Source organism: Antennarius striatus, chromosome 15 (genome assembly GCF_040054535.1).
Source record: "Antennarius striatus isolate MH-2024 chromosome 15, ASM4005453v1, whole genome shotgun sequence".
Classification (NCBI taxonomy): domain Eukaryota; kingdom Metazoa; phylum Chordata; class Actinopteri; order Lophiiformes; family Antennariidae; genus Antennarius; species Antennarius striatus.
This window is the reverse complement of record NC_090790.1, coordinates 10,904,892-10,929,771: the sequence shown is the minus strand read 5'-3', so window position 1 is coordinate 10,929,771 and position 24,880 is coordinate 10,904,892. Positions and strand designations below refer to the sequence as shown.

General features: G+C 39.5%; 2 protein-coding genes across 3 annotated transcripts; one reads left to right on the top strand and one right to left on the bottom strand.

Moving 5' to 3' along the window:
• Positions 1–96: 96 nt before the first annotated feature.
• LOC137608018 (tyrosine-protein kinase JAK2-like) lies at positions 97–21,111 on the bottom strand. Of its 2 annotated transcripts, none has more exons than XM_068333985.1 (24): positions 20,814–21,111; positions 13,830–14,111; positions 11,574–11,697; positions 11,346–11,466; positions 10,250–10,395; positions 9,441–9,735; positions 9,134–9,253; positions 8,453–8,610; positions 8,248–8,359; positions 7,928–8,114; positions 7,105–7,229; positions 6,133–6,267; positions 5,960–6,047; positions 5,300–5,427; positions 5,053–5,191; positions 4,749–4,900; positions 4,389–4,539; positions 3,975–4,108; positions 3,479–3,668; positions 3,068–3,192; positions 2,589–2,761; positions 2,017–2,134; positions 1,652–1,765; positions 97–1,408 (listed from the first exon to the last, which is right to left on the bottom strand). In XM_068333985.1, exons 2-24 carry the CDS (start codon positions 14,065–14,067, stop codon positions 1,301–1,303), a joined length of 3,381 nt encoding a protein of 1,126 aa, XP_068190086.1. In that variant the 5' UTR covers positions 14,068–14,111; positions 20,814–21,111; the 3' UTR covers positions 97–1,300. The 2 variants fall into 2 exon arrangements, with proteins under 2 accessions (XP_068190086.1, XP_068190087.1); XM_068333986.1 differs by lacking the exon at positions 20,814–21,111 and adding an exon at positions 14,914–15,054.
• Positions 14,844–24,802, top strand: LOC137608849 (zinc finger and BTB domain-containing protein 26-like). The gene is made up of 4 exons (XM_068335439.1): positions 14,844–14,980; positions 21,922–22,233; positions 22,509–23,481; positions 24,275–24,802. The coding sequence occupies exons 2-3, from the start codon at positions 21,922–21,924 to the stop codon at positions 23,457–23,459; spliced, it is 1,263 nt and encodes a 420-aa protein (XP_068191540.1). The 5' UTR covers positions 14,844–14,980; the 3' UTR covers positions 23,460–23,481; positions 24,275–24,802.
• The last annotated feature ends 78 nt before the right edge of the window (positions 24,803–24,880 follow it).

Genomic DNA, 24,880 nt, shown 5'->3' with positions numbered 1-24,880 from the left:
GTGGAATAGAAGGCACACGAGTCACTGGTTAAAAAAAATTTTTTTTTTTAAATTCTGGAAAATTTTTGGAGCCGGAAAAAAAAAGACTCGAAACTCTCATATTTGACAAAATAATCATATTTGTTCTTGAACACTGGTGAACATTTATCAAAAAAATATCAATGCAAGTAAAAAAAACCAAAACAATGTTTGGCAGAATCACTTTTCATCACAGGCACAGAAAGCATGAAGAAACTGATGATTTCTATTCTATAACAGTTTTTGACACAAACAAAGTAGATTATGAGCCGGATCTTCGATGTCTTGCCCTGAGGTTAAGGCGTGGGAGCTTCTGGACGCGTGACGCTTGTGACACAACTTCACGGTGACTCATCTTAGCAGTGTTATGTGTAGCACTGCTTGGCTGACATTTGCTGTGTTTGCGTGGCCTGAATTTTATGACAAGAAAGGAGCCATTCTGCAAAGTTCATTCTGTCCGCGGAGCGCCTAACATCACACTTAACACTCCTTTGGTCTCACATTTTATGTAAGAAATTAAAATTGAAAAAAGAAAAAAAAATCCCACATCATCATTCTTAACATAAAGTATATTCCGTCTACACATTCAGTCCCTTCAAATGGATGGGAAAATATGGTTTTAATAAAAGCATGTAACTGAGGAAGGTACCACTCACTGCCATGGTTCTCCATCTTCAGTAAAACTAATGTGCATCTAAAGTAGGTAGTATCAGCTTTATCACATTGAAAGTAACTGTCGTATAAAATACATGCAGGTTACTAATTACGAAGGCGATATCATCTCCTTAAAAACAAGATAATACTGTCGTTATCAGCCCAATGAGAAGTTATTACCGTCTCATTTATTTTGTTTCTGCGTTGAATAAAAAGATGAAAAAAATAAGAAGGACATGGTTTCTTCCTGGACCTGTAATTAGGATACTGTACTATGACGTGAGGCACTGGCCTTGACTTGTAGAGGTGTAGAGAGATGGTTCCCTTGTGAAAGAAGTGCCACTAGTGCTTCATGTTTCCAGTCTGCCCTTTATCTTGATCCAAGTCCTCCAGGAAGAGTCCTGCCTCACGTCAGCAGCAGCAGTCATTGGGGGTCTTTAGATCGTTTTGGTTAACACGATGTTAACACATTTGACCGATGGACGTGCAGTTCACCCACAAAAAAAGCAATTGCATTTCCGACTAGTGACTGCATCACTTAAGTAAACGGACTTCACAAAGACGCTGTTGTGTAGACTGTTCTGTTGTTGGCTCCCCTGAAGGTCAAAGATCTACGGATCAACGCCGCTCATCTGTCCATGCTGTCGCGTACAGTCTCCACACTGTGGGTTAATGTCTTAAATGTAGGGCGAAGTCTCGGTTCACCGTTCCAGCAGTCCATCATCATCTTGTGAATCTGAGGGACGTCGGATGAGAATATAGGAGAAAAAACAAAATAGTTGAAATATTGTTATCCTATCTGAACAACTCACACAGTTTCAGACATAAATTTGTAACTTCAAATCTGGCAAACCCAGGTTGACATGAGTTGGTACATTCCTCAACAAATGATGAAATGTTTAAACAAAATGTTTAGAAAAATAGTGCTTTAGCATTAACATTGAACCAAAATATTTTTGGATTGCATAAAGTTACTGACCTCCTTTGGACAATTATCAGGGGCAGGCAACCTGAATCCCTGTTTCAACAGGTCTATGAGGTGGTACACAATCATCTGGCCTTGCTTTTCATTTCCCATCTTGTCCATAAAAACCTAAAACAGAATGTACATAGTTTGTGTTGATGAAAACACATCAGGAAAAATATCACAAAACTCAAATGGCCCTCAAAAAACATGTTTATTCTGTTCTTGAGTGCTCAATCAACTGATTTTGATCACAAGACTCCAAACCACTTAAACTGGCTGCTGATTTATGACTCATGTTAGTTAAGAGCATTTAATTTAATTAAAGGGAGAGTAATAGAATGGTTAAGTGACACGAATGACGAAAGTAGGAGGTTTACCGCTGGTGGGCTGTAGTTCTTGTCACTGTGGGTGAAGAGTTCATAGAGTACGACACCAAAACTCCAAACATCTGATGCCACAGAGAACTTACTCTCAGTCAGAGACTCTGGAGCGTACCTGCAAAATAAACACCATTATATCTACAGCAGATAGTAGGATTTATTCACACAACTTCAAACAGTAATAATAACTGTTACTTATGTAGAACCTTTTATGTAAAAAAATGCAGTTTATATAACTAAGAAATTACTTGCACTTATAAAAAAAAGTAAGAGCATAAAAAGGCATTTATTACAGTAGGAATGTGGCTTCTTTAGCACTTTTTAAAAGATGACAAAAATGTTTTTTTACCTTCTTTATCTGGGACTGAATCTAATGTAACACCAAGATTCATAACCTCAGGTTTAATCCCACCCATTAAATCCCCCAGATAATTAAACATCATTTCTCTTTTTTTTTAAAAGTCTACAATAATCACTAAGCAATTTGTCTTTAAAGATGTTAGCGTTACATTCAAAATATTTTCATGATAAAAAAAAAACAAAAAACTTCTCGAACTAGTGTTCCTCACCAGAAGATGGGGCTTTCCCCCGGCTCTCTGACGGTGTAATACTCTTTGTCCTGTGGCAGAACCTTCGTCAGGCCAAAGTCTCCAATTTTCACCCTCATCTCGCTCTCCACCAGGATGTTTCTGGTCGCGAGGTCTCTGTGGATGTATCGCTTGATGGCAAGGTAGTCCATACCCTGAAGTATACAGATGAGCAATGGGAGAGAAAAAATGTTTATGTACACCCGTAAAGCCAATAGAATCTAAGAAAAATAAAAAATACATGTAATGAATACTCAGAATACTACATATCATACAATATGTACAACTTAACCTCCGAGATGTAACAATAAAACTGTTTCAATTCACTTTCTGGCCACATTTTTAAAATACAAACATAATTTTTTTATACGGACAACATTGAACGGATGAGGCCAAATCAAAGTAAGAAATGTTTCAGCACCAAGACTTTCAATTTTACGCCACCTACTGCATTGTGTTACCTTGCAAATCTGCCACGCGTAGTGTAGCAGTTTATTGGAATCGAAGTGGTCTTTGTGTTTGATGAGATAATCTCTCAAGCTGCCATAGGGGAGATACTCCATTATCAGCCGCAGGTTCCTTCGTCCTGCGAAAGTAAAGACGTTAACGGTGACACTTAAGGGAAGAAATTCAGATGAATTTTTTCAGGGTTCTGGACACCGTAGGCAGCAAAAGCGGGAACTGCAAACATGTTATTAGGTATAGTAGAATCTACTGCAAGTGGTATTTGGGATTTGAACAAATTGGTGAGGATTGTTTGCGTCACTGGAGTGGAGAAAAACGTTTTGTGTTTGATTCGTCTAAATAGGTCAACTAAGAAAAAAAAATAATGTAAGAGGTACTGCAATTATATAGATATCATATGATCATACCTGCACTGTAGCAGACTCCTTTGTATTTTACAATGTTTTCGTGCTGGAGAGATTTAAGAATTTCAATTTCCCGCTCAAAGTCCCTGAGGTGCTCAGTGGTGCTGTGCTGTAGCTTCTTGACGGCCACCACTTCTCCTGTGCTGTCCTGCAAGGGATCGTACCGGCACATCTCCACGCTGCCGAAGTTTCCCTACAGCGCCAAGTCAGAGAGGAGAGTCAAGCATGCGTTCAACAGGCTCTGCTTTTGGTTGGTGCATTCTATTTAACTAGGAGGAAGTCTTATGTGACACAAGAACATCTGAAGACTGTGACACTTCTTTCATAAAGGAAAATAAAAAACGTCTCAAGAGAGCAAAACTTTAGAACATTTATAATTCTGGTCTGCTATCATTTGTCTCCAGTAATATCACATGTGATTAAACACAAACGTCCTCTAGATTATGTAAAATGAATTTGAGAAGGAGCGAAAGAGAAAAAAAACGTTTGTGCGTCTCACTTTGCCGAGCTGCTTGAGAAAGATCAGGTGCCTCTCCTCGAACTGGGTGGGCTCCTGCTTCTCAAAGGCCCATGGGAAGCCGGAGCCTCTTGTCCTGTTAGGAACCATATCGCTCTCCACCAGCAGTTCATAGTCTGCCAACAACATCGGCGTCAGCAACATCACACCAGCTATTCCTGAGTTCTCACATCACACCAGAGAGTTCTCTACAGAGACATCCATCATGGAGAGGATGTACAGCGAGACTGTGTTATGAAACTTTATCATCAATTATCTATGGATAACAATTATCTGTGTACAGCACAGTACCAGTAGATCTACAGTATGTAGGTGAGACAGAACTAATCCAATTGTTTATGCCCGTTTGCTCCCACTGGCCAATGTTATCAGTGTTACCAGAAGCGTCCTTCTTACCTGGAGTAAAAAGACTGTTGAGATCTCTGATGATCGCTCTGAAGGACGGTCGGTACGAAGGCTCATAGTCCATACAGCTGTTGATTAGATTGGCCAGCTCTGTCCATTTAGGAGCCGGCAGCTGATGCCTGTCCTCATAGAACAAGTTCTTCTGCAGAAGAAAAGAACAGAATTTAGAACTGGTGTATTTTCAAACTGAGCTCCTCAATTTGAAGGACAGAAGACATAAAGCTGAAAAAACTACACTGGAAATATTTTGTTTTTCTTGAGTGAATTCCGTATTTCATAAGATGCAGATCTTTTTCTTTAAAGCGTTCTCATTAAGTCAGTGCTCTCAAAAATTCTTTTTGTTTTTGTGACCTTGGAGCAGTCCAGGGTGCTGAGAGGTTTGTCTCCACCACTGCAGATTTCCCAGAGGGTGGTCCCAAAGCCCCATTTGTCCGTTGCCAGACTCAGGTTTTGGGGGTTTTCAATGCATTCTGGGGGAACCCACGGGATGTGCTCCACCAGAACTGATAGAGACATAGAAGCACATAGACGTGATACATGACTGGAATAGAGGGAGGAAACAGACAGAGGAGGGATATCACAACATCACAATTTCAACATGGTATTACACAGATGTAAAGCAGAACAGGAAATGACACACAGCCATGTGGCTCACCTTCTCTGGGCAGCACAGTGATGCTGATGCCCGGGTCGCTGAGCTTGATGAAGGGCAGGCTTCCCATTGTCCGATCCTCCTCTCTGATCAGAAGGACATTCTTGGCACAAACATTTCCATGAATAATGTTCTTATCCTCCTGTGTGCAGACATGGTAGGTGCATCAGCATTCACTTTGAATTAATTTTTCTAATTTGGATGTCAGTCCCACGCAAAATAAAAACCAAAACAAAAAACCATGTCTTACCAGGTAGTGCATAGCCCAAGACAGCTGCTTGGCCACTTCTAGTTTCCAGGTGATGTTAACAAAACCTTTATGCTTTTTCATGTAGGTGTCTAGAGAACCGTGTTTACCGTACTCCTGCACCATCATGTCTGAAAAGGAGACAAGATGGAGTGCATTGTTTTTTACTGTAGATGAGAAACATGGATTTGAAAAATAAAAAACAAAACAACTTTCTTGGGACAATCTTTCAGGGATTTCCTTTGGTGTAACCTAGTATCCCTGAAATGCAGCTGCTAGTTGTTTCCAGACAGACTTCAGTGCTGTATTGTTGTGTGTGCAAGTAGTTTCAAGTAGTGACTATTCCCAAAGGCTTAATGCAGTCAGAGTGGAGTGGTCAAATCGGACTGGGTGTGTGGTGGAGGGGTGGTAAGGTCAGTGGTCATGAATGTAATTTCCTCTTCGTCTCATTGTCTTTCAACTGATGTCAACACAACTGCAGCATGGATGCTCTCTCGTTGTGCTTCTTTACATTCTACACATTCTTTTTTTATCTCGGTCTTGGGATCCCTCTTAACTACACATTAGCACACTCTCTTTATATGTCACAATGAGGAAGACCAAATGATTCCAGTCTTTATGATCATTGCTGAACCAATAACGTGTGTCTGTGTGTACACTTACTCTCATCTCCGCAAACACACACGCCATAATTGAGGAGCAAGTGCTTGTGAGAGAGCTGGCTCATCATGCTGGCTGCTTCATAAAAGGACTGTGAGAGAAAATACAAAAGACGAAGTGTAAATTTGTTGTTTCTCAACTGAAGAAGAAATATTGAACACAGACAACAGGCCAACCTCTGAATAGTTGCGGTGGGCTTTGTCCAGGATCTTGATCACAACATCCATCTGATGTATCTCTCCGTAGTCTCCCTGCTCTTTCCTCACCCCACAGAAGATCTTGGTGAACGTTCCTTGACCCAGACTCTCATTCTGAAACAAGAAAGTTTAATTGGACTGACATCCAAGCTCAAACCAGCGTTTTTGAGCCAGCCTGAACAGAAGCAATCTGATCTTTGAGTTGAGGATGAGAACTTTATTTCAACTACTGCTTGTATGTTGCTCAGTTTTATTGCTGTCATATCAAAATTCAGAAGAGGGAGCAAAACTTATCTACATTTTGCATCTAAGAAACCAAAACAGGTAAAGCCCCCTGATCACGTCCTTCCGTAACTGAGAAGGGATTCAGTCCGCTGCACACAAGGGTTTAACTGCTTAAATTTCAACAAAACACAATTAAAATCAGGAGGTCTTAAGTTTTTAAATAGTTGCACATCTAATTATAAAATACCTTCCAAAAGTGGAAGACTGAACAAACATTGGTTGAATCTGCCGTTGTCTGAGAAGACAATACAGAACAAACAAAAACCCTTTGATGTGGAACAGTTTCTGTGGGTTTCCTGTGACAGACCTGTTTTGCAAAACCTTGTGTGAATTTTGAACAGAAAATATGGTGAGAAAAAAATTAACCGGTTGACAAGAGAGCATACATCTCAGTCTCACCTGTTTGCAAGGACAGATACTGATGTTGAGATCAATTCATTTAGAGTCTTTATGTTAACTGCAGCAACATCACAGGAGTCATTATATATTTTGGATTTTTACGGTAAAAGCACTGGTTTATTTTATGCTCTTACAAATGAATATATAGGTTTGTTGAAGAAACACTGCATCTAAACATGCAGACTACAATGACTGGTAAAATGGCCTAGTTATGACGATAAGACTTTTCTAGTTGCAAGCAAAACATAAAGCAAGAGGTCATCTTACAAAGACGAGGTCCTCTTTTCGGATCTTGTGGAAGACCATCTGGCTGATGTTGCGTTTGTGGAGAGAGGGCGACAGAGGAACCTCTTCTTCTTGGTTATTTCTACACACGAGCAGGTTGGATTTATCTAAAGGTCAGGAGGGGTTAGGGATTAGGATCCATCAACTTTTAGAATTATTGGACTCTATATAATGAAGCTAAAACAAAACTACTGTGTAAAACAACTTGTATACTGTTCCTCTGGCCCTTAGAGGTAGAAAAAAGGTTCTTATGTTTCTTCAGAAATAAGAGCTTTGACAAATGGAAACTTGTTGAATTATTTAATGAATCATCAGTAAACTGATTCATCGGCAGTTAAAATCCATATATTGTATAAGTGCCGATGAATCAGCGACCAGCGACGGCAGAAGAGAGGTTAAAGACTGAACTTGGACATGGTAGGACATTTTACAGTGAAAGGTCTACAGTTTACCATATGTCTGCCTTTGATAAACAACTCTGTAATTCTGACTGACGGTTTTACAATTTCCCAGTTTTTTATGGTCGTCATCTTGCCTCTGATCATTTTTGTGTTCTTATCTATTTTATCTTTTATATCTATTTTTTCTTAACTGTTTCATATCTGTTCTTTTATCTGTATCTGCACCGAAGGACAGCACCCAATTTCGTTGTTAAACTTGACAATGACAATTAAAGTGATTCTTGATTTTTGCAGCTTTTCTGTTATATTTTAATGTAAATTGAGATCCAAAACAGAAACCAGGATTTCTCCACTGTTATTTTACAGGCCTTAATACTTGTGCAATATCTCAACTGAACAACCACCTTTCAGAGTAGGTGGGCAGCATCTCATCAGCTGGAATGTGTAGCCGTCAGTGCGCAGCGCCTCCCTCTGGTAGCAGTGCAGAAGTTCCTTCAGTGATCCAAAGCTCCTCTTAGCGCCACTCAGAATGTACTGACCCGCCTCCGTTTTCACTATCTGACAGTGCTTATAGTCCACCATAGTCTCATACTGGAAAATACATTCATTTTAAATCAAAAGTAGAGCTGCAATGAATAAATAATATTTACCACAAATTAAACATACTACACAGTATTAATACTTTATGGGTTAGCTTATTGATGACCCAAAATTAAGAGCTTACCCCGACCACAAAGGACATGAAGTATTTGTCATAGTCCCTTGGACTGCATCGAAGGATGTACAGGCCTTGGTGGTTGCCACTGCGACGCAGCTTACCAATCGTGAACTCCATCCTGTGGCAGAGACAGAATGTATTTCTGGGTATGAATGGATTTGTGATTGTGGTTGCATTATTGCACGCGTGATGGGCTCTGTGTGACACTCACGACACAGGGCCGTGGCAGTAGCTCTGAAGGCACTCCAAAAGTCTCGGCGGAGCCACTTCTTTACATAGGTAATGGTGGGAGTCGGCAACCAGTCTGTAATAACCATCAACCAATGACACGAATGACAGAGCCTCTGAGAGCATGTGAAACTCCAGCTCCTGAGAGACACAGAGAATAAATAAAAATAACAATAATAACAACAATAATAATCAGAATAATAATAATAATAATTACAAGAAGTAGAACGAGGAGGAGGAGGAGGACAGAAATAAGTCCTGATAGAGAACTTGTACATTTTAAATAATGTAGTTCAGAAATGTTTTGACCATCAAGCAAAACAAATACAATACAGTGCTCGAAATTTATGTTGTACTCTCCTTACTAAAATTATAATACTGTCTTAACTAAGGTGATGGTGGTAATAAATGTGTCACAGCAACCACAGTAAATACAACAAATATACAATATAAATATACAATTAAATGTAACGACTTTCAGATTTACATGACAGATGAAAAATAGATCTAAACCAGTGAAGATTTTGCATGATCTTTGCAGTTGCAGCAAGACTGGCCCCGACAAACACATATGTTTAAACACAATGCAGGTTTTTGTTGGTTTACTGACAGTTGTGCAAGACTAGGTTGGAATACTGCAATGAAACCACAGTGTGTCACATACCAGGATCTGGTTGTCCTGTCTGGTGAGGGTAACTATGCGACTCTCCACGGAGCCCTCCTTATTGGCCTGTTTGATGCTGATGTCTATCACCTCTGGGAAGTCACAGTACGTCTGTAGCTCCTGGAGACATTTGCATTTGAATTAGAGCCCACACGACATGCACTCTAGTCTTTACTGTCAAGTTTGAACTCCTGGAGCTCCATCTGTTGGTAAAACAGCAGCCTCACCACCATCGCAGCTGTGGCCTGCTGCTAAATATGAAGTATGTTTTATCGAGTGCAACATGCACCCATTTCACAGTCCTTACCTCCTCTGCTCCATCTTCCTTTTTCCCTTTTGACCATTGTATGCCCTTGTTGCCCATGACAACAATGGTAACCTTGTGCGAAGAGAGGTCGGTGACGTGAAAGCGCTCACAGTAGAGGGAGGGTAGCAGCACCTCCAGGCTCATTAGGTATTTGAGCTTCAGGTTACACACTGTGGCCTTGCATTCGCTGAACTGCTGGATGAATCTCTTGAAGCGATACCGGATCCTCTTCCGAGTAAACATGTTATATTCTTGAATGCGTAGTTGCACGCTCTTGGGCAGAAAGGATTTGTAGCTGATGGCGTGCAGGGCGTGGTTGGAGGAAGGTGAGGTCAAGAATAATGGAGTAAATGATTAACATATCAAAAGACAAAGACAGACAAGAGGGTCCAGAATCAGCCACATAACAACCCCAGGAGGCAGAATAAGTAATACAGAAGACAAATTAAAGAAAAGAGAAATACACATTTTAGGTGTAAATCACTTAAATCTACTGCTTTAAAGCAAGTCCAGTCGATTTACCTCGACCTGGATAACTCAGACGTGTGCTAAGATCAATACAGAGAATAAATCATTCAGTTGCATGAACACAATGAAAATATCTTGACGAACATGGCATCCTAATGAGCCGATAACACTGCTCTGAAATTGCTATTCATGAGCTGTACCGAATGCAGCGCACTGCATGACAGCGAGGTACTTCATATTCAGACGAGGACGTGAAAGCAAGAACAAAATAGTGAATTTAGCTGAATATTTTTTCAGAGCTTACTTTCTCTGTTATTACCTTTTCTGAGTCTGAATCCTACCTGGTGTCACTGCAAATGCTCATGGGGGACTGACCCCTCTCTTTGGCAACTCTCATCATGTCCAACACTGCCATGCCCAGACACTCTTCCTGGACTTCATAGCTTATTGGAATATGAACCCAGCCATTCAGGAAGTCACTACGCCACTATAAGTAAAAAAACAAAAGTTTTCAATTGAATGGATGATATCGGGTCAATGAAGGAGGGTAGAAAAAGTGGGAGTAATTAAGAGAGTTAACCAATGACAGAGGTCTTACCAAGGGCTGAGTTGGTATACTGTACAACATACAACATGAGAATAAACATTCATTCATTTTCTGAACCCCTTCTTCTGCTTTTGTGTGTCGAGTGAGTTGCTGGAGTCTATCCCAGGAGACTTAGGGGCATGAGGCAGGAAGATGCTCTGGACACATCGCCATGATATTGCAGAACCACACAAAAGACAAACAGTCACTCACACACACACACTCACACCTACGCACAATTTCAAACCCATCAATCCACCTGAAGAGCATGTTTCTGGAGGTGGGAGGAAGAGAACTTATAAAACACAGGACGTTTGGAGATTTATATTTAAAGAAAAACCAAATTAACCGTTAAGGATTTAATTTGGAAGGGAACATTTTATTTTAATCAGCATCTCTTCAATAATCTTATATTTCCTCAAGTTGTCATGGTGTGTTGTTCTGAATCAGAAGACATCTGCATGCACTAAACTGTCTGTTGACAGACAGTCTGTGGAATCAATGTGACTGCGGATGAAGAACACAACTAAAGGGAACTGTGAGGAAAAAAAATATCCCATATTCAATCACAGATATCTGTGCACACACATATACACACACACCTAGTGCCCTGGTATACTCATGGAACATAGCTGAAAATAAAATAAATTTAAAAAAATAACTAAACAGTCAAATTTTTCAACTGGTGGGCCGCACAGAGTTTTGAAATTTGACTGGTGGGCTAGCCGAGGAGCAGATGAATGGAATGTTTATTTATACTAATGCAAATGACATGTAAAGAAACACTATATAAATGGATTTGGGGCTGGTTTGTCCATGCTTGATGTAACATGCAGCTCATGAAGACTCACCTGGCAAAAAAGGTATGCCATGACACAATCATCGACCACAGGGCTCTCCAGCCCCTTGGATATCCCGTAGCGATGAGTATACAATGACCTGCCACTGTTATACCAGCCAGGAAAGTAATATCTGGATAAAAGAATAGACCAGAAAATATCTGATACAAGAATCTAAGCAAAACACAACATATACAAAGTATAAGTAAAGGAAAAAGAAAAAAAGCTGTGAATATCAACCTGATTCTGAACTGTAAGTTCTCAGTGGCCGGCGGCTGCAACTTAAAGATATGATTTGGAGGGAACCATATGTGGTCACTTTCCCTCATCAGACCAAAGAGACTACAGTAGACTGGAGCAATGCCTGGAGGGGGGGGGGGGGTAGAGAGAATATATTAAATAAACCCAACACTAAAAAATGCTTCCACTGCAACTGTTGTAATTGTCAGTGTTTGTGTATCCGTTCATCTGTCCGTCCACCAAATATCTTCACAACCGTTGCAGATAGAAAGATTAAAGAAAAAACACATTACTCGGGCGGCAAAGGGGATGAAAATGCGATCACAACCTTGACCTTGAAAAACTAGGTCAAAGTCAATTTTCACTTTTATACCTTTTTAGGTGCACATGTCTGAAACCTGATGAGATATCATCAAGAAACAAAAATCAACAATTTCAGGAAGCCAGAGGCACAAAAATGTGTAGGTCAGGGTAAAATTTTGAATGCAGGGGTGTCGCGGGATGTTGCAGTCTCTGACTGCCTTTTTGAGTTTTGTGTTTGCCCTACTTGACAAAGGCCGATGACACATTTTTCATACAAAAGCCTGGAAAATATAACTTTCTGAACAAAACTGGATGTGTACTCCAATACAGTTTCATCAGCTAAGGATAGCGTGTCACTGGTTTTAGGAAAAGGTCACAACACAGCAGAGAAATTTGAAGCAATACTATGAGGTTCTGGAAGAGGAAGTATGTTTAACCACAACTGAGGTGAAATAAAACAAGACTGAAGAGTTGTTCCTTACGCATGAAGTAACTTGTCTTGAATTACCTTCAAAATATTGCTGTTAAATAATAAAAGGAGAATTGTGCTGCAGAAAATAGACTAACTAAGATTGCATTCAGCAGAGAAAATGCCTCCGCAAAGGAGGAAGGGCTTTACACATTTGCCTAGTTAAGCTGACTCGTAAACAGAGCCCTTATTTTAACTACAATCCATCCAGTAGTTTCTGTGTAATCCTAAAAACAATCCAGCAAACAAATATTCAAGACAAGGGTGAAATGTGAAATTTTCAGAGTTAAAATGAGTAATAGATAAAAGTGATGACATGGTTGAAGAAAATATTAGTGTATAGTTTAGCAGAGAATGTCTTTCAGGTTATTTGACTCGTAGTAAATCTTTAGACATGGTATAGATGACAAACAAAGGGAGAGTAGAAGTAATGTCTGAAAAATCAATGAAGAGAACAAAGGTTATATAACAAAAGGATGAATAAAAAGCAGGAGAAAAGGGGAGAGGGAGGTTGTTTCTTATCAGGGCATGAGAGTGTGGCAGAGACTGATACAGCTAAGGCGGACAGGAACACAGCCACAACAGTTGACAACTTCCTGATTTTTAGTTTCTATAGGAAGAATACAAATGCATTACTATAGTTTCTACAAAATATACAGTGGATCCCCTCCAATAGTGGAAACGCCTCTGAGAAAAATTGTAGTGAAATAGAATTGGAAGGATTTCCCCTAGAAATCCACAAATACACAGAATGGAAAATTTTGTGAAAAACAATAAAGATAAGATGCATGGAATATGCAAGAAAAACAAGTGCTGATCATTTACATCATATAAAAAAAACAACTTTTTCACAGATAAGTTAGACAAGGACGAAATCAACACAAACAGAAAAAATGAAGCTAACACAACGATCAATGATCCTTGAAACAGATTTGTCAGATCTCAGCTGGCAGAGATATATCTTCATGTGTTTGGATGTTTGACAGTTAAAACAATTCCGAGCAATAAAAAAGCCTCCATCAACCACTTTCCCACATTAAGAAAATGGAATAAACTGCCCTTTTATGGCCCAATACATGGATATGTGACTGCAAATTCATTCGTAAGTCAGAATAAACCAGGTCCTCTTTTTACTCCTCTTCATGGGGTAACCATACATTAGGAATTATAAACTATTCTAAACTAGGTCTATTATAATCCGCTCTATGATCTCCATCTTCATTACAATGAAAGATTAACATGGGTGTTAATGTTCTGCATTCAGTGCATTTAGGTTTATACCTTAGTAAATGTGACTGCATGTTCAGTACAGAAAAAATGAGTCCCTAGTAACATGTCTTTTATTTTGAGTGTCTGTTAACAAAGAAAATTTGGTGAAATGTTAGATTCGAGGTTTCAAAATGTTGACGAGTCTACCCAAAATGTGATGAAATGTGCGGCCATACACACAATTCACCACATTTTGAAAGCTTCTTGTGACTCACCACAGGTTTTTGCTGCATTGATGCACACTTCCTCTGCGACATACTCCCCAGATGGGAACGTGAGTGTACTCTCCGAAACATTTGCTCCACCCCCTCCTCTATTCTCCCCAAGGTAGTAAAGGTGGACTGTGAGGCAGGTGGAATCCCGGACTTGCTTGGGATCGGTAAAGGCGGTTGGATCCTGGTCAGAGTGGAGGCCATTGCAATGTGCTGTGGGACTGGAGGTGGGAGTATCCATGTCAGCTGACTACCGACCAGGTGCTGCTTAGAGCAAACATCCACCTGTCAGGGGATAAAGGAATAAGACATAGGTAAGAATGAGGACAGGAAGAAGGAGAAATAAAAAAAAATACATTTTTGGGAGGGCAGCACAGTGGGCAGCTGTTAACTCAGGGCAACAAGGTTCTGGGTTTGATTCCTTTCTGTGTTTGTAGATTCTCCCCGAGTCTGGGTGGCTTCCTCCCACCTCTAAAAGTGAAACAATCATCACAACAACTTCTCAATAAATAAATAAACAAACAAACAAATAAATATATTAATTTCACAACTGCCATTCCACATCCATTATTATCTCTGTCAAACATACTTGGAGGAGGTCACACAATCATCCCTGTTAGTTTGCTCTCTGCAAGATAAGTCTTCATCCGATTTTGATGAAATTTTGTGGATGGGTCAAGAAAATGTAAATTAAAATGTTTACAGTGAGTTGAATTCACTTATGTGAGCTAAAGTTCTAATTAATTACAGGTTTGACTCTCAATTCTTTTCGCTCCCCCAGGCCAGAGCACATGGAGCAGTGCAAGTTATCATCACTATAGTAAACAGCAGCCTATATACAGTAACAGGGAAACCAGTGTGTTAATGACTTCAGATCTAATGCCTCAGGATAGCGGTGCATCAACCATGTAAACGAACCCACCAGATATTGAGGTCAGTGCTCCAGAGGGGGTATGGATCGATGCAAAAGTATTTGCTGTGTAAACTGTGAGCGTAAATCACACAAGGACTGGAGGAGAATGATAATACCCAAAAACATTCTACTGGCCATCGCTAATGCAAATAAATAAGATCAACAAAAACGCACCAGCTCAGCAACGGAGGAAGAACCTTGCAGATACTGCGTAGTTTGAGAACTATAACATGAGAATAAGGTCAGTAGCACAAGTCAAAAACAAAAGAACAGAATTGTGTAGATTTAACACACCCAAAATGTTTAGCGTGGAGCAGACAGACAGAGACAAACATTTCCTTGCCGTGTCTTATCTGAGCCTCAGCGCTAGCTGAGGTCACAGCTATCAGCTCCAACACATTTTGCAACTAATGGTTGTCCTGCTCTGGTGCTAGCTGTTGATGACATGTATTTAAGTGGCCTCATACGTACAAACTAACAGCTAGGATTCCTTCTAAACTTAAATCATTTTCCCAGCCATGAAACTGAGCTCATTGCAGATGGATGTATGGTTCCCACGCTTCCAGATTCCTTTCAAAATCAAGGGTATTTTATGCATAACTGGCAGTGCTTGTTCTTTTCTGAAACAAAAAAATAGAGCACTGCCTCCATGTCTGATTTGGTATTTCAGCAATACTTCCATGAGCCAAAAAGACACCTCCAAACTAGCTTGAGGGCATCATAGTGAAAAACTGATATGAAATGTGAGGAAGCAGAACTGTCGAGAATACCTCACCTCATCAACTGCTATCTCCTATAAGCTCTATTCAGACACCTTTTTTCATTGTTGTGTCTATTCCACACCAATGAAGGCATGATGGGGTGCAAGTTTCTTCCATCTTGGATGCCTGTAGTAGTAGCAATGGGTATGAGCTTGAAGTACTGTAGATGGAATCATGAAAAAAGTTTTAAAATAGGCCATTCATTGAAGGTGCACCTTATAATCCAGTGTGCCTTATAGTGCGGAAAATACTGTAATGTGTTCAAGTGTGAAATCCACTCCAGTCGATTTAAAAATGTGACAGCAACTCAAAGTCTGTTGTTGATTATTAACACAGAATATCACAAACTGGGAGGATGGTGACATATTTAGTTTTTATGTTTCTGTCATATTGACTTTCACCCCTCTCATGAACACAGTGAATGCACACTCCCAAGAAGGTGGTGTTATGACACTTTAGTTCAATACGGTTTGAACCAACCAAAAGGACCACAGAGAAGGGAATTTGCTTCAGCACTGTTGCACAATTCCCGCTTGAAAGAGGGTTTGGTCTCTCTTCCCAGAAATTTTTGGGATCATTCATACTTTGCTCACATGATTCTCCATTAGGCTTACAAACCACAATGTGTTAGAACACTCAGAAGAGTTTAATTATCTGTACTCCCCACAAGTCAGTTAAAAGTGAAGAGGCCTTTTGAATGTGAGGTGAAACATCTGCAAGCCATTAAAATCATTTGCTTCGGATTCAACCATAAAAGATCACGAGAGTCATGCAGCTTAGGTAGTACAGTGGAACTGGGTGTTCTGGTGTTTGAGCCCAGTGTGTGACCCTAATGCATCTCTAATGAGAACCAAACTATCTGCTGTGGCAAACGACTGCCAAATCAGTAACTAAGACTAACTAGCCCGTTGTAAATGACTTAATATCTGCACTTAGTAATATAAATGCTCTATAAATATTTAGTGATTTTAGTTAGATAAAAAGTTTTTCTTGCATCCAAAAAGGCTTAATAACTTAAGGCATAACTAAATAGTCAAACATGATAAATGACTGATATTTAAAGTTCAAAAGAAATCCACAGATAAGAGTGTGATTAAACCAACATCAAGCTGGATTTTTTCTTGTAACTCAGCAGGAACACATCAGTAAAAACACATCATCCCATTGAAGAGGATAAAGAAATGTTTCAACCCTGTGGGGAAAATGTGCCAAATGTCCTTAAACCACTTTCTACAAAAGGAGACAGGATTAAATTCCTGGTGTCTAAAAAAAGACACAAGTAAATAAAGAGCTGTTGCTGCTGCCAAAGGTTTTTTTTTGTGGTTTTTTTTAAAGTTTAGAAGGAAGAATACTTGAGTTACCAAGGCTCTTGAGTGTCAAAAACACAAAAAAGGGAATTACCGTATTGGCCCGAATATTAGACGACCCTGATTATAAGACGATCCCCTCTTTTTCAAGACTCAAGTTTGAAAAAAGACTTTTTGAACACCAAATATAATTTTTATACAGAAAACAATTAGAGTACATATGAAAAAAATGATTCTAACAATATATTCGAGAGAAAAAGCAAGTTATTTTGCCTCATTCAAATCATGCAAAAACTGTCTATCTGAACATTTAAATATGTAAACTAAAGTGCAATCACATTTGTAAATGAATGGTGAGTGGCACCAACCTTGCTACCATCCGAGAACCGACCCACTTTTCTCCATATTGTCACTACGATTCTCCATTTTCTGTTATCTCTTTTCTTATTTTCTTCTCTTTTCTTTCTTACCGCTATTTTTTATTTTTCTTCTTCGTGCTACCGCTATTTTTATTTTTCTTCTTCGTGACAGGGGATCAATTTGGCCTGCGGAATTAAGTTCAGCATTCGCTTTAAAGATATCTGGCACCATCTAGCGTTGTGAGTGGGTATAATGTCTAGACCCTGAATGTAAGACGACCCCCATTTTTTCAGTCTTATTTCAATGCAAAAAGCACCGTTTTATATTGGGGCCAATACGGTAAATAAACTCCAGTAGCACATCTTCACTAATAGTTCTGGTTAAACTCAATTTCTGTATGCCAAACAGCTAACAGCTATCACGGAGCTGACTGCTGAACAACCGTCTATCCTGCTATGAGATACTGCTGAGATACTGCTGATCATGAATGGTGACAGGTGACTTGCATTGCTTAACAACACCCCACATATTCCAGAGAATTTTTGAAAATCTTTCAAAATCCCTACTCCTAAAAACCTAAATTAATTGTTGTGCAGGTCACTTTGTTTTGATTTGACTTGTCAGCACATTCAAATCTACTGTAGTGAATCTGCTGCTGTGAATCCCTTCATATGGTCAGGAATGAAAATCCCATTTTGTCATTGAGAGCATACTTCTGATAATTTTTCTCAATTCTCCTTCTTATCTAACACAATAAACAAATAGAATAAACTAAAAAATGGCTGAAAAACAAACAGAAAAGAGGCTGTTAGAATGATCCTAAACTATGCAAAGAAATCTTTAGTCAGTGAGCAAACAGTAGAATAAGAGAGTTGTGTCTAAAGTTCAGAATGTCCTTGGCATTACTCCTCACTCACTTTCCAAATACCATTACAGTGGGTTTGCACTTACCCGACAGGGATCTAAAAAACATACCACTTTTCTAACCAGTCAATCAAATAATAGCAGCTCATTGCATGTAAGCACGTCAAGATGATCTGTTTCAGTTTAAACAGAGCATCAGAAAAAGAGGAAGAAAGGTGATTTAAGGATGTTGAACTTGGTTGCTGGCTTCAGGCCGGTTTGACTATACTGTATTTGAAAATGTTGGTCTATGGAGATCGTTTTCATGCAACATACACTGGGGGTTACAGGGGCCTGTCTATAAAAGAAAAAATAGATTGTCACTAGCAGTTCTATGGGAAAATATGTCTTGTAGATGCCAGAGGTCAGACAGGAATGGCCAGACTGGTTGGAGCTAGGAAAAAAGGCAACAATAACTCAAATAATCACTTGTTACAACCAACATGTGCAGAAAAACATCTGAACATGTAACCACTTCAAGCCGTGAAGCAGACAGGCCACGCAGAGTGCCACCAAGAACCGGAAACCGAGACTACAAATTGCACAAGTTCACCAAAAGAATCCCTAACAAACCAAGGCCAATTCTGATGATTCTAAATACTTGCTGACATCCTGATGGCAGATCAGAATGTGGCATCAGCAACACAAACAGCCTGATTAAATCTGCCTTTTAGCAATGGTTCAGTCAGGCAGTGGTAGTGTAACGGTGTGGAGGATGTTTTCTTGGCCTATTTTTGAGCGGCTTATAAACATTTGAGCATTGTTTAAATGCCATGGTAGATTAATGTCTAGAGCAATGTCAATGGCTACTTCTACCATGATGACACATCATTCTCAAATTCAGATCATCATAAAGTGCTTTCTTAATTAGGATGATGAGTTTGCTGTTCTGACCAAATCTCACTTAAAACAACTTTGGTATGCGGTGGAATAGGAGATCTGCGCTATGGAGGTGCAGCTGCAAAACCTACAGCAATCTGACTGATGCCAATCATATCAATATGGGCTAAGCGCTGAGGATTGTTTCCAACATCTTATTAGATAAATGCAATGAAAAATGTAAGCAGCTGTGAAGGCAAAAAGGGGTCAAACCCAGTAGAAGCAGACTGCACCTAAATAAAGTGGCTGATGACTGTAATTTGGCATTGTCACTCTCCCTCTCTCTCTCTCTCTCTCTCTCTCTCTCTCTCTCTCTCTCTCTCTCTCTCTCTCTCTCTCTCTCTCTCTCTCTCTCTCTCTCTCTCTCTCTCTCTCTCTCTCACTGTTTGCCATCTTGTAACAGTTTTTTTTTACTTTTACACATTGCATAATCAAAAATGTACAAAACAGATGACAGATTTGTGCACTGAAATTGAGACTTGTGGGTATTTCCATTCTGTCAGTGGAAATAGTGAGGTGTGTGCTTGTATGAATGTTGTGTGTATGGTAATATGCAATGTCAGCTCTCTAATCTGGTAAAAGATAAAGAGCATTATTTTAAAAAATCAGTGAGTTAATATTTTTATCAATTATAGTCAGTTTTGGCACTCCTAAACAGGATCCTTCTAAGTTAATCAATAAAGGCTCAGGGGAAAACCCCCCAAAATTTTATACTCTTGAGTTAAGATGCAGCTCCAGGTCTCTCTATGACCTGGTAGTTCCAAGAATGCATGTAACACGATTGGAAAATAGTGTAAATAGGAAAACATTCCCCATTTGTCCCATTTTAAACTAGTCAACTACTTTTTCTCCGTAACAGCAGCTGACAGTGTAGTTCTTTGTATGTGACCTGGATAAAGTACACAGAGTGTTACACATGAGGCAAGAAAAATGTTCTTTCCCCATACATGTTACTTATTATGTTTGTTTTCTCCAGTAAAGCTTTGAACAAACAATGAGAAATATGGGTTAAGTGACAAAATGACAAATTAATCTGCCTAAATTCAAAAAAAGAATTATGCAAAAAATCTGGATCATGTCTGCTTCCTAAAACGGAAGAAACAATAGAAAAAGTTAAGGCAAGCTTCTAATCCTAAATAGATGTACTACTTTATCTTGTTAAAAGTTACCATCTCAGTCAACAGTCAGTTTGAGAACCTATATTAGTAATTATGGTTATGATGATTAAAACACTGCAAATAGCACCTTTTTGATAGGTTAGTAAAAGGTTATTTGTAGGTTCATCACTGACGTCACTGGACTGTCATGCAAACACTAGAATTTACATGAACACATTTCAGGGCATAGAGAGGTATAGATTGGTTTGAAGTTGTGTGGAGTAAGAGAAGTAAAAAAAAAAAAAAAAAAGTTAAATCTACTTAACCTTAGTCATGACTCTGTAATTAGCAACACTTTGTTCACTATTAATGAACCTATCAGCCGATTAAATAGTCATTAAGGTCGCATAACAACAACATTAGCATTAGCTTCACTGAGCTGCATTTTTATGCTGGGTTTACCAACATAAATTGAACTTGAAATGTCACACCTATCAAAGCAGTACCGTTAGTTTTGTATTTTACATCTTAGGTCTGACTTTTGCTGTTGAAAAAAGTAATGTGAATGAAACTGCCCACAAAATAAACCAAAGATCAGCTCATCCTAACTATAATGAGTGATTCCTGTGCAGCTCTGGATGTAAATCACCAAGACATTTTTACAGCTAATTCATTTTCCTCGTTCAGCTAACTGATCTCTGCTAACGCCTGAGGACTCTTAATAACAAAGACAGCTCACTCCATCCACACACACACGGGTAACTTACTCTCCCCGGTGTCTTCTGGTGTCCTCTGGCGGCTTGACTTGTCCAAAATCAACCACAAGTCGGTGTTTTCACAGCCCAACAGTTAGCTAGCTAATCCACGGACCAGCAGTGGTACCCCTGCATCTGTTCGCCCCGTCGTCTTGTAGATATTACTCAATCGTTCTCATTTCGATCGTTTGGTAACCTTAATCGATCTTTTTATTGTTTGCATGATATGAGGGCACTTAAAAATGCCGCTATTACCCTTCTGCCATGCAGGCTCAGCCTCAGACACTCCTCATGTGAGCGGCTGGTAGCAGCGCTATCATCCGGTGACAGGAGGGGAGGAGCGGCTCCCTCCCGTCCCTCACTTGGGGTGTACCGCTTCCGTGTTTTCACTTTTAATTAAAGTTAATATATACTTCAACACCCCATAACTTCATTTTGAGTCGTGTTTCTTATTTTTTTGGCTTCGGATGTACTTTTTTTCTTAGACAATTACGTTATAGAAAACTGTTAAAACTTTATTTAGTTGGACTGGCGACGCGTCTGGAGTGTTCCCCGCTTCTGTGGAATCAGCTGTATAATACGGCTCCGGTCGTCTCCTCTACAAGAAAATGGATGGGTGTATAATTTTCTTTATTATCTTTTAACATTTTTATGAAGTCACGATACAATAATGAGCAGTAACACTCATAAAATTTAATTCACTCTGAAAATTCAGGGAATAAATGAAATCATATATAAAGTTAAAAACATGTTACAGATTGATAAAACAGGGAAGGAAAAAAAAACTTTTACTACCAAATCCAAAATGTTTGAATAAATAAATTCCACACACTTGCACTGCTAGTACTCCTGTTTTCTCAGTTTAGTTTTCTCAGCTAGTGATAACCATTATTCGGTCTGAACAGGGTGAAACATTCCTAATTACTGCAATTCCCATACTTCACCAGACCCTATTATAAAAAAAAAATCTGGCTGAAATAAAGGCAATGAAAGGGTCAACTAATTCATGTGTTACTACCCAACACACGCGCACGCACACGCACACACACACACACACACTTGTTTGTTTATCTAATAATTTATTTACTCATTTATTTATTTGTTTATTTTAATCTTTTAGATGACCATGGGTTGCTCCCAGGACACTGTGTGCTTCTGTTTTCCTGCCCACAGTAACCCCACCCTCAGTAAAATGAATGTGCTGAGAGAGACACACACTTTCTGTGATATCACACTTCTCCTTGGCACTTCACTAGGCCCAGCTGGCCAGCATCGTTTCCATGGTCACAGAGTGGTGCTTGCTGCATCTTCCGACTTCCTACGTGACCAATTCTTGCTCCACGAAGGCCAGGCTGAGCTTTATGTGGGGGTCATTTCTAATATGGAGGCTGGCAAGAGACTTATTCTATCCTGCTTCACTGGGCTTTTAGAGGTAAAATTTAATCTGTTGTTTCTTTAAATAACATTTATTTTCTAGTAAATCTAACAAGCAGATTAAAATACTGCAAAACAGGGTCAGAATTACAAGATGAAAAAATTGCTAGTCATGGGACTGAAGCAAACATATTGATTAAACTTACTGTTGCAGAAACATAAGAACAGTTGGAAAGTTATTAAAGTATGTTCTAGGGTTTTTTTTCTATTAAGTCTTCTTTTATTGTCAGTCCACAATTTTCTTTAGTTTCCATTCTATACCTCTCACTGCAGGTTCCTCTGAGAGATCTGGTAAACTACCTAACTGCAGCCAGTGCACTCCAGATGAGTCAGGTGGTGGAGAAGTGTGCCCAAGTTCTTTCCCAGTATCTAGGTCCTATGCTTGCGTTCTTAAACATGGAGAGACCCTCAAAGGAGAAAACAATACAGCAAGCAGACAACCATCAAGAGGAAAAGGATGCAGCCCAATCAATCACCAGCATCCAGGAAGGACAGATTGAAAAAAGGAAAGAGGTTGTGATCCAGACCAAATCAAAGGTCGGCCAAAGAGACAAACCGGATCGTAAAGAACAGAAGGAGGGCAGAGATGACAGGGATTTAATAACTGGAAAGTCAGAGCTGCCTGAAGATGCAGAATGTTTCCTCAAGTCATTAGACTTTAAAGAAATTCGCTCAATTAAGTCAATAGGAACTGGAGGAAGTTCTAGTCAGCATGAGGAATTGGTAGACAGTTCCTGCAATCAAGATGAAAAAGCAGAGAAAGAGCAAAGAGACAAAAAAGTAATTGCATCAGCAGAAGCTCAACTGCACGAATGTAGGGAGCTGGTAGAATCCAATCTACTCTATCTCTCTGGAGAACATCTGCCAAAGATTCAAAGTTCAGGCACTGAACAGACTGAAGATTCTGGCAGCATATCGGCCCACAGGCCCTACCTGTGTAGGAGGTGCAACAGAGTCTTCCAGCACCAGGACAGTTACAGGGGCCACCTGAAGCAGCACAGACAGTACTTGTGTTTAGTCTGTGGAAAAGGATTTTCCCAGAAGACAATGCTGATACAGCACATACACATCCACACTACTGTCAGGCCCCTTCAATGTTCCCTGTGTCGGAAGATGTTTTCCCAGACAGCATCGTTGGCAGAACACCTCAACTTAGGCTCAGCAGACAAGATACACAATCATAACTCCTGTGCCATGAGCTATGCACACAAGTCAGTTCTCTGACGCCACCTATAGGTCATTCACGGTAAGACTGGTTTGTTAAACGTGGAAGGAAGCAATAAACTGACAATAAAAACACTACACTATTTATTATTATTTCTATACTATTTGTCAAATTAAATTTTAAAAATCCCATTTAACTTTAAAACACAAATCCTCCTCATCCTTACTTTGAGTAATGATTTCAAAATAAAATGTATTTATTACTGTATATTACTTCATAATTGATCTGTTTTATCGGCTTAGTAATATCCTAGAGTAGAGGTGATCAGCCACACAGAATACAGATGAGTTAATGCATTTGTACTGCAAATATGTCTAATGGAAAGTAGTTTCCGTCTGCCCTCTGCATGATTTCAATCACTGTGGGTACAGAACACTCAGTTCTGTACAGCCTGGTTCTGTAGCACGCAATGAATGAATTTCAATTCCCATAATGGTAAATGTAGTCTTTTAAATGTTGAAATACTTGTACTGTGAGACAGTGAATTTGTGGACATTGTTGTAATCACTGTTTGAAATGAAAAAACAAACAAACCATGATGATAGGAATCCCATCATTACTGTACTTTATAATGAAAGACTGTTTTGTTTCTTTCATAGAAAACTGAATGCTAAGAATAAGATAGGAACTGTTTGTACTAGATAGAGTAAGGCTTGGGTTATAAACAACTTTTGCTTCTTTATTTGACCCTACTAAAATTTCATGCAGCTCATAGAGCATTATGCTATAAGTGAGTGGGTTCTGTTGCATGGCTGAGAGGATTTCTATGCTCACTCATTCCATTCCATCCCTTCACATCCCTCTTCCCCTCCAGCTTTTTCTCCAGATTGCAACCGTCGTGTCTTCAGCCACTTTCCTGATTCTTGGGTCACAGGTCTGTTGGAGCCTATACCAGCAGGCGTCAAGGAACCACACATAGACAGACAACTCTCACACCAAAGGATAGTTTTTTGGAGCGGTGAATTCACTTATGCTGCATGTTTTTAGAGGTAGAAAGAAGTAGACGAACTCGAAGAGAGCTCACACAGATGCGGGAAGAACATGCAAATTCTCAATTGAAAGGAATCAACCTGGAACGTCCTTGCTGTGAGGCAACAGCTCTCCCCACTCCGTCAACTTACTGCCCAACACTGAACATAACATGCCTATAACTCAGACTATCTCTATAAGATACAGTATGTTGGTGTCTGATTACTGAAGGCTTTGCATGCAAGCAGAAGGGGATAGGATCTCTTTTAACTAGTTCTGGTCAGTACATATAGCATATGGGATCAGCTGCATAGTTTTAGAGATTAACTGGGACAGTTTGACAATATGGTATTACAATAATCCAGCCTGGAAGTAACAGATGTATGAAGCATTTTGTCTGCCTCTTTATGAGACAAAAATAGCTTCCTTTTTAGAATGGTATGCATACAGA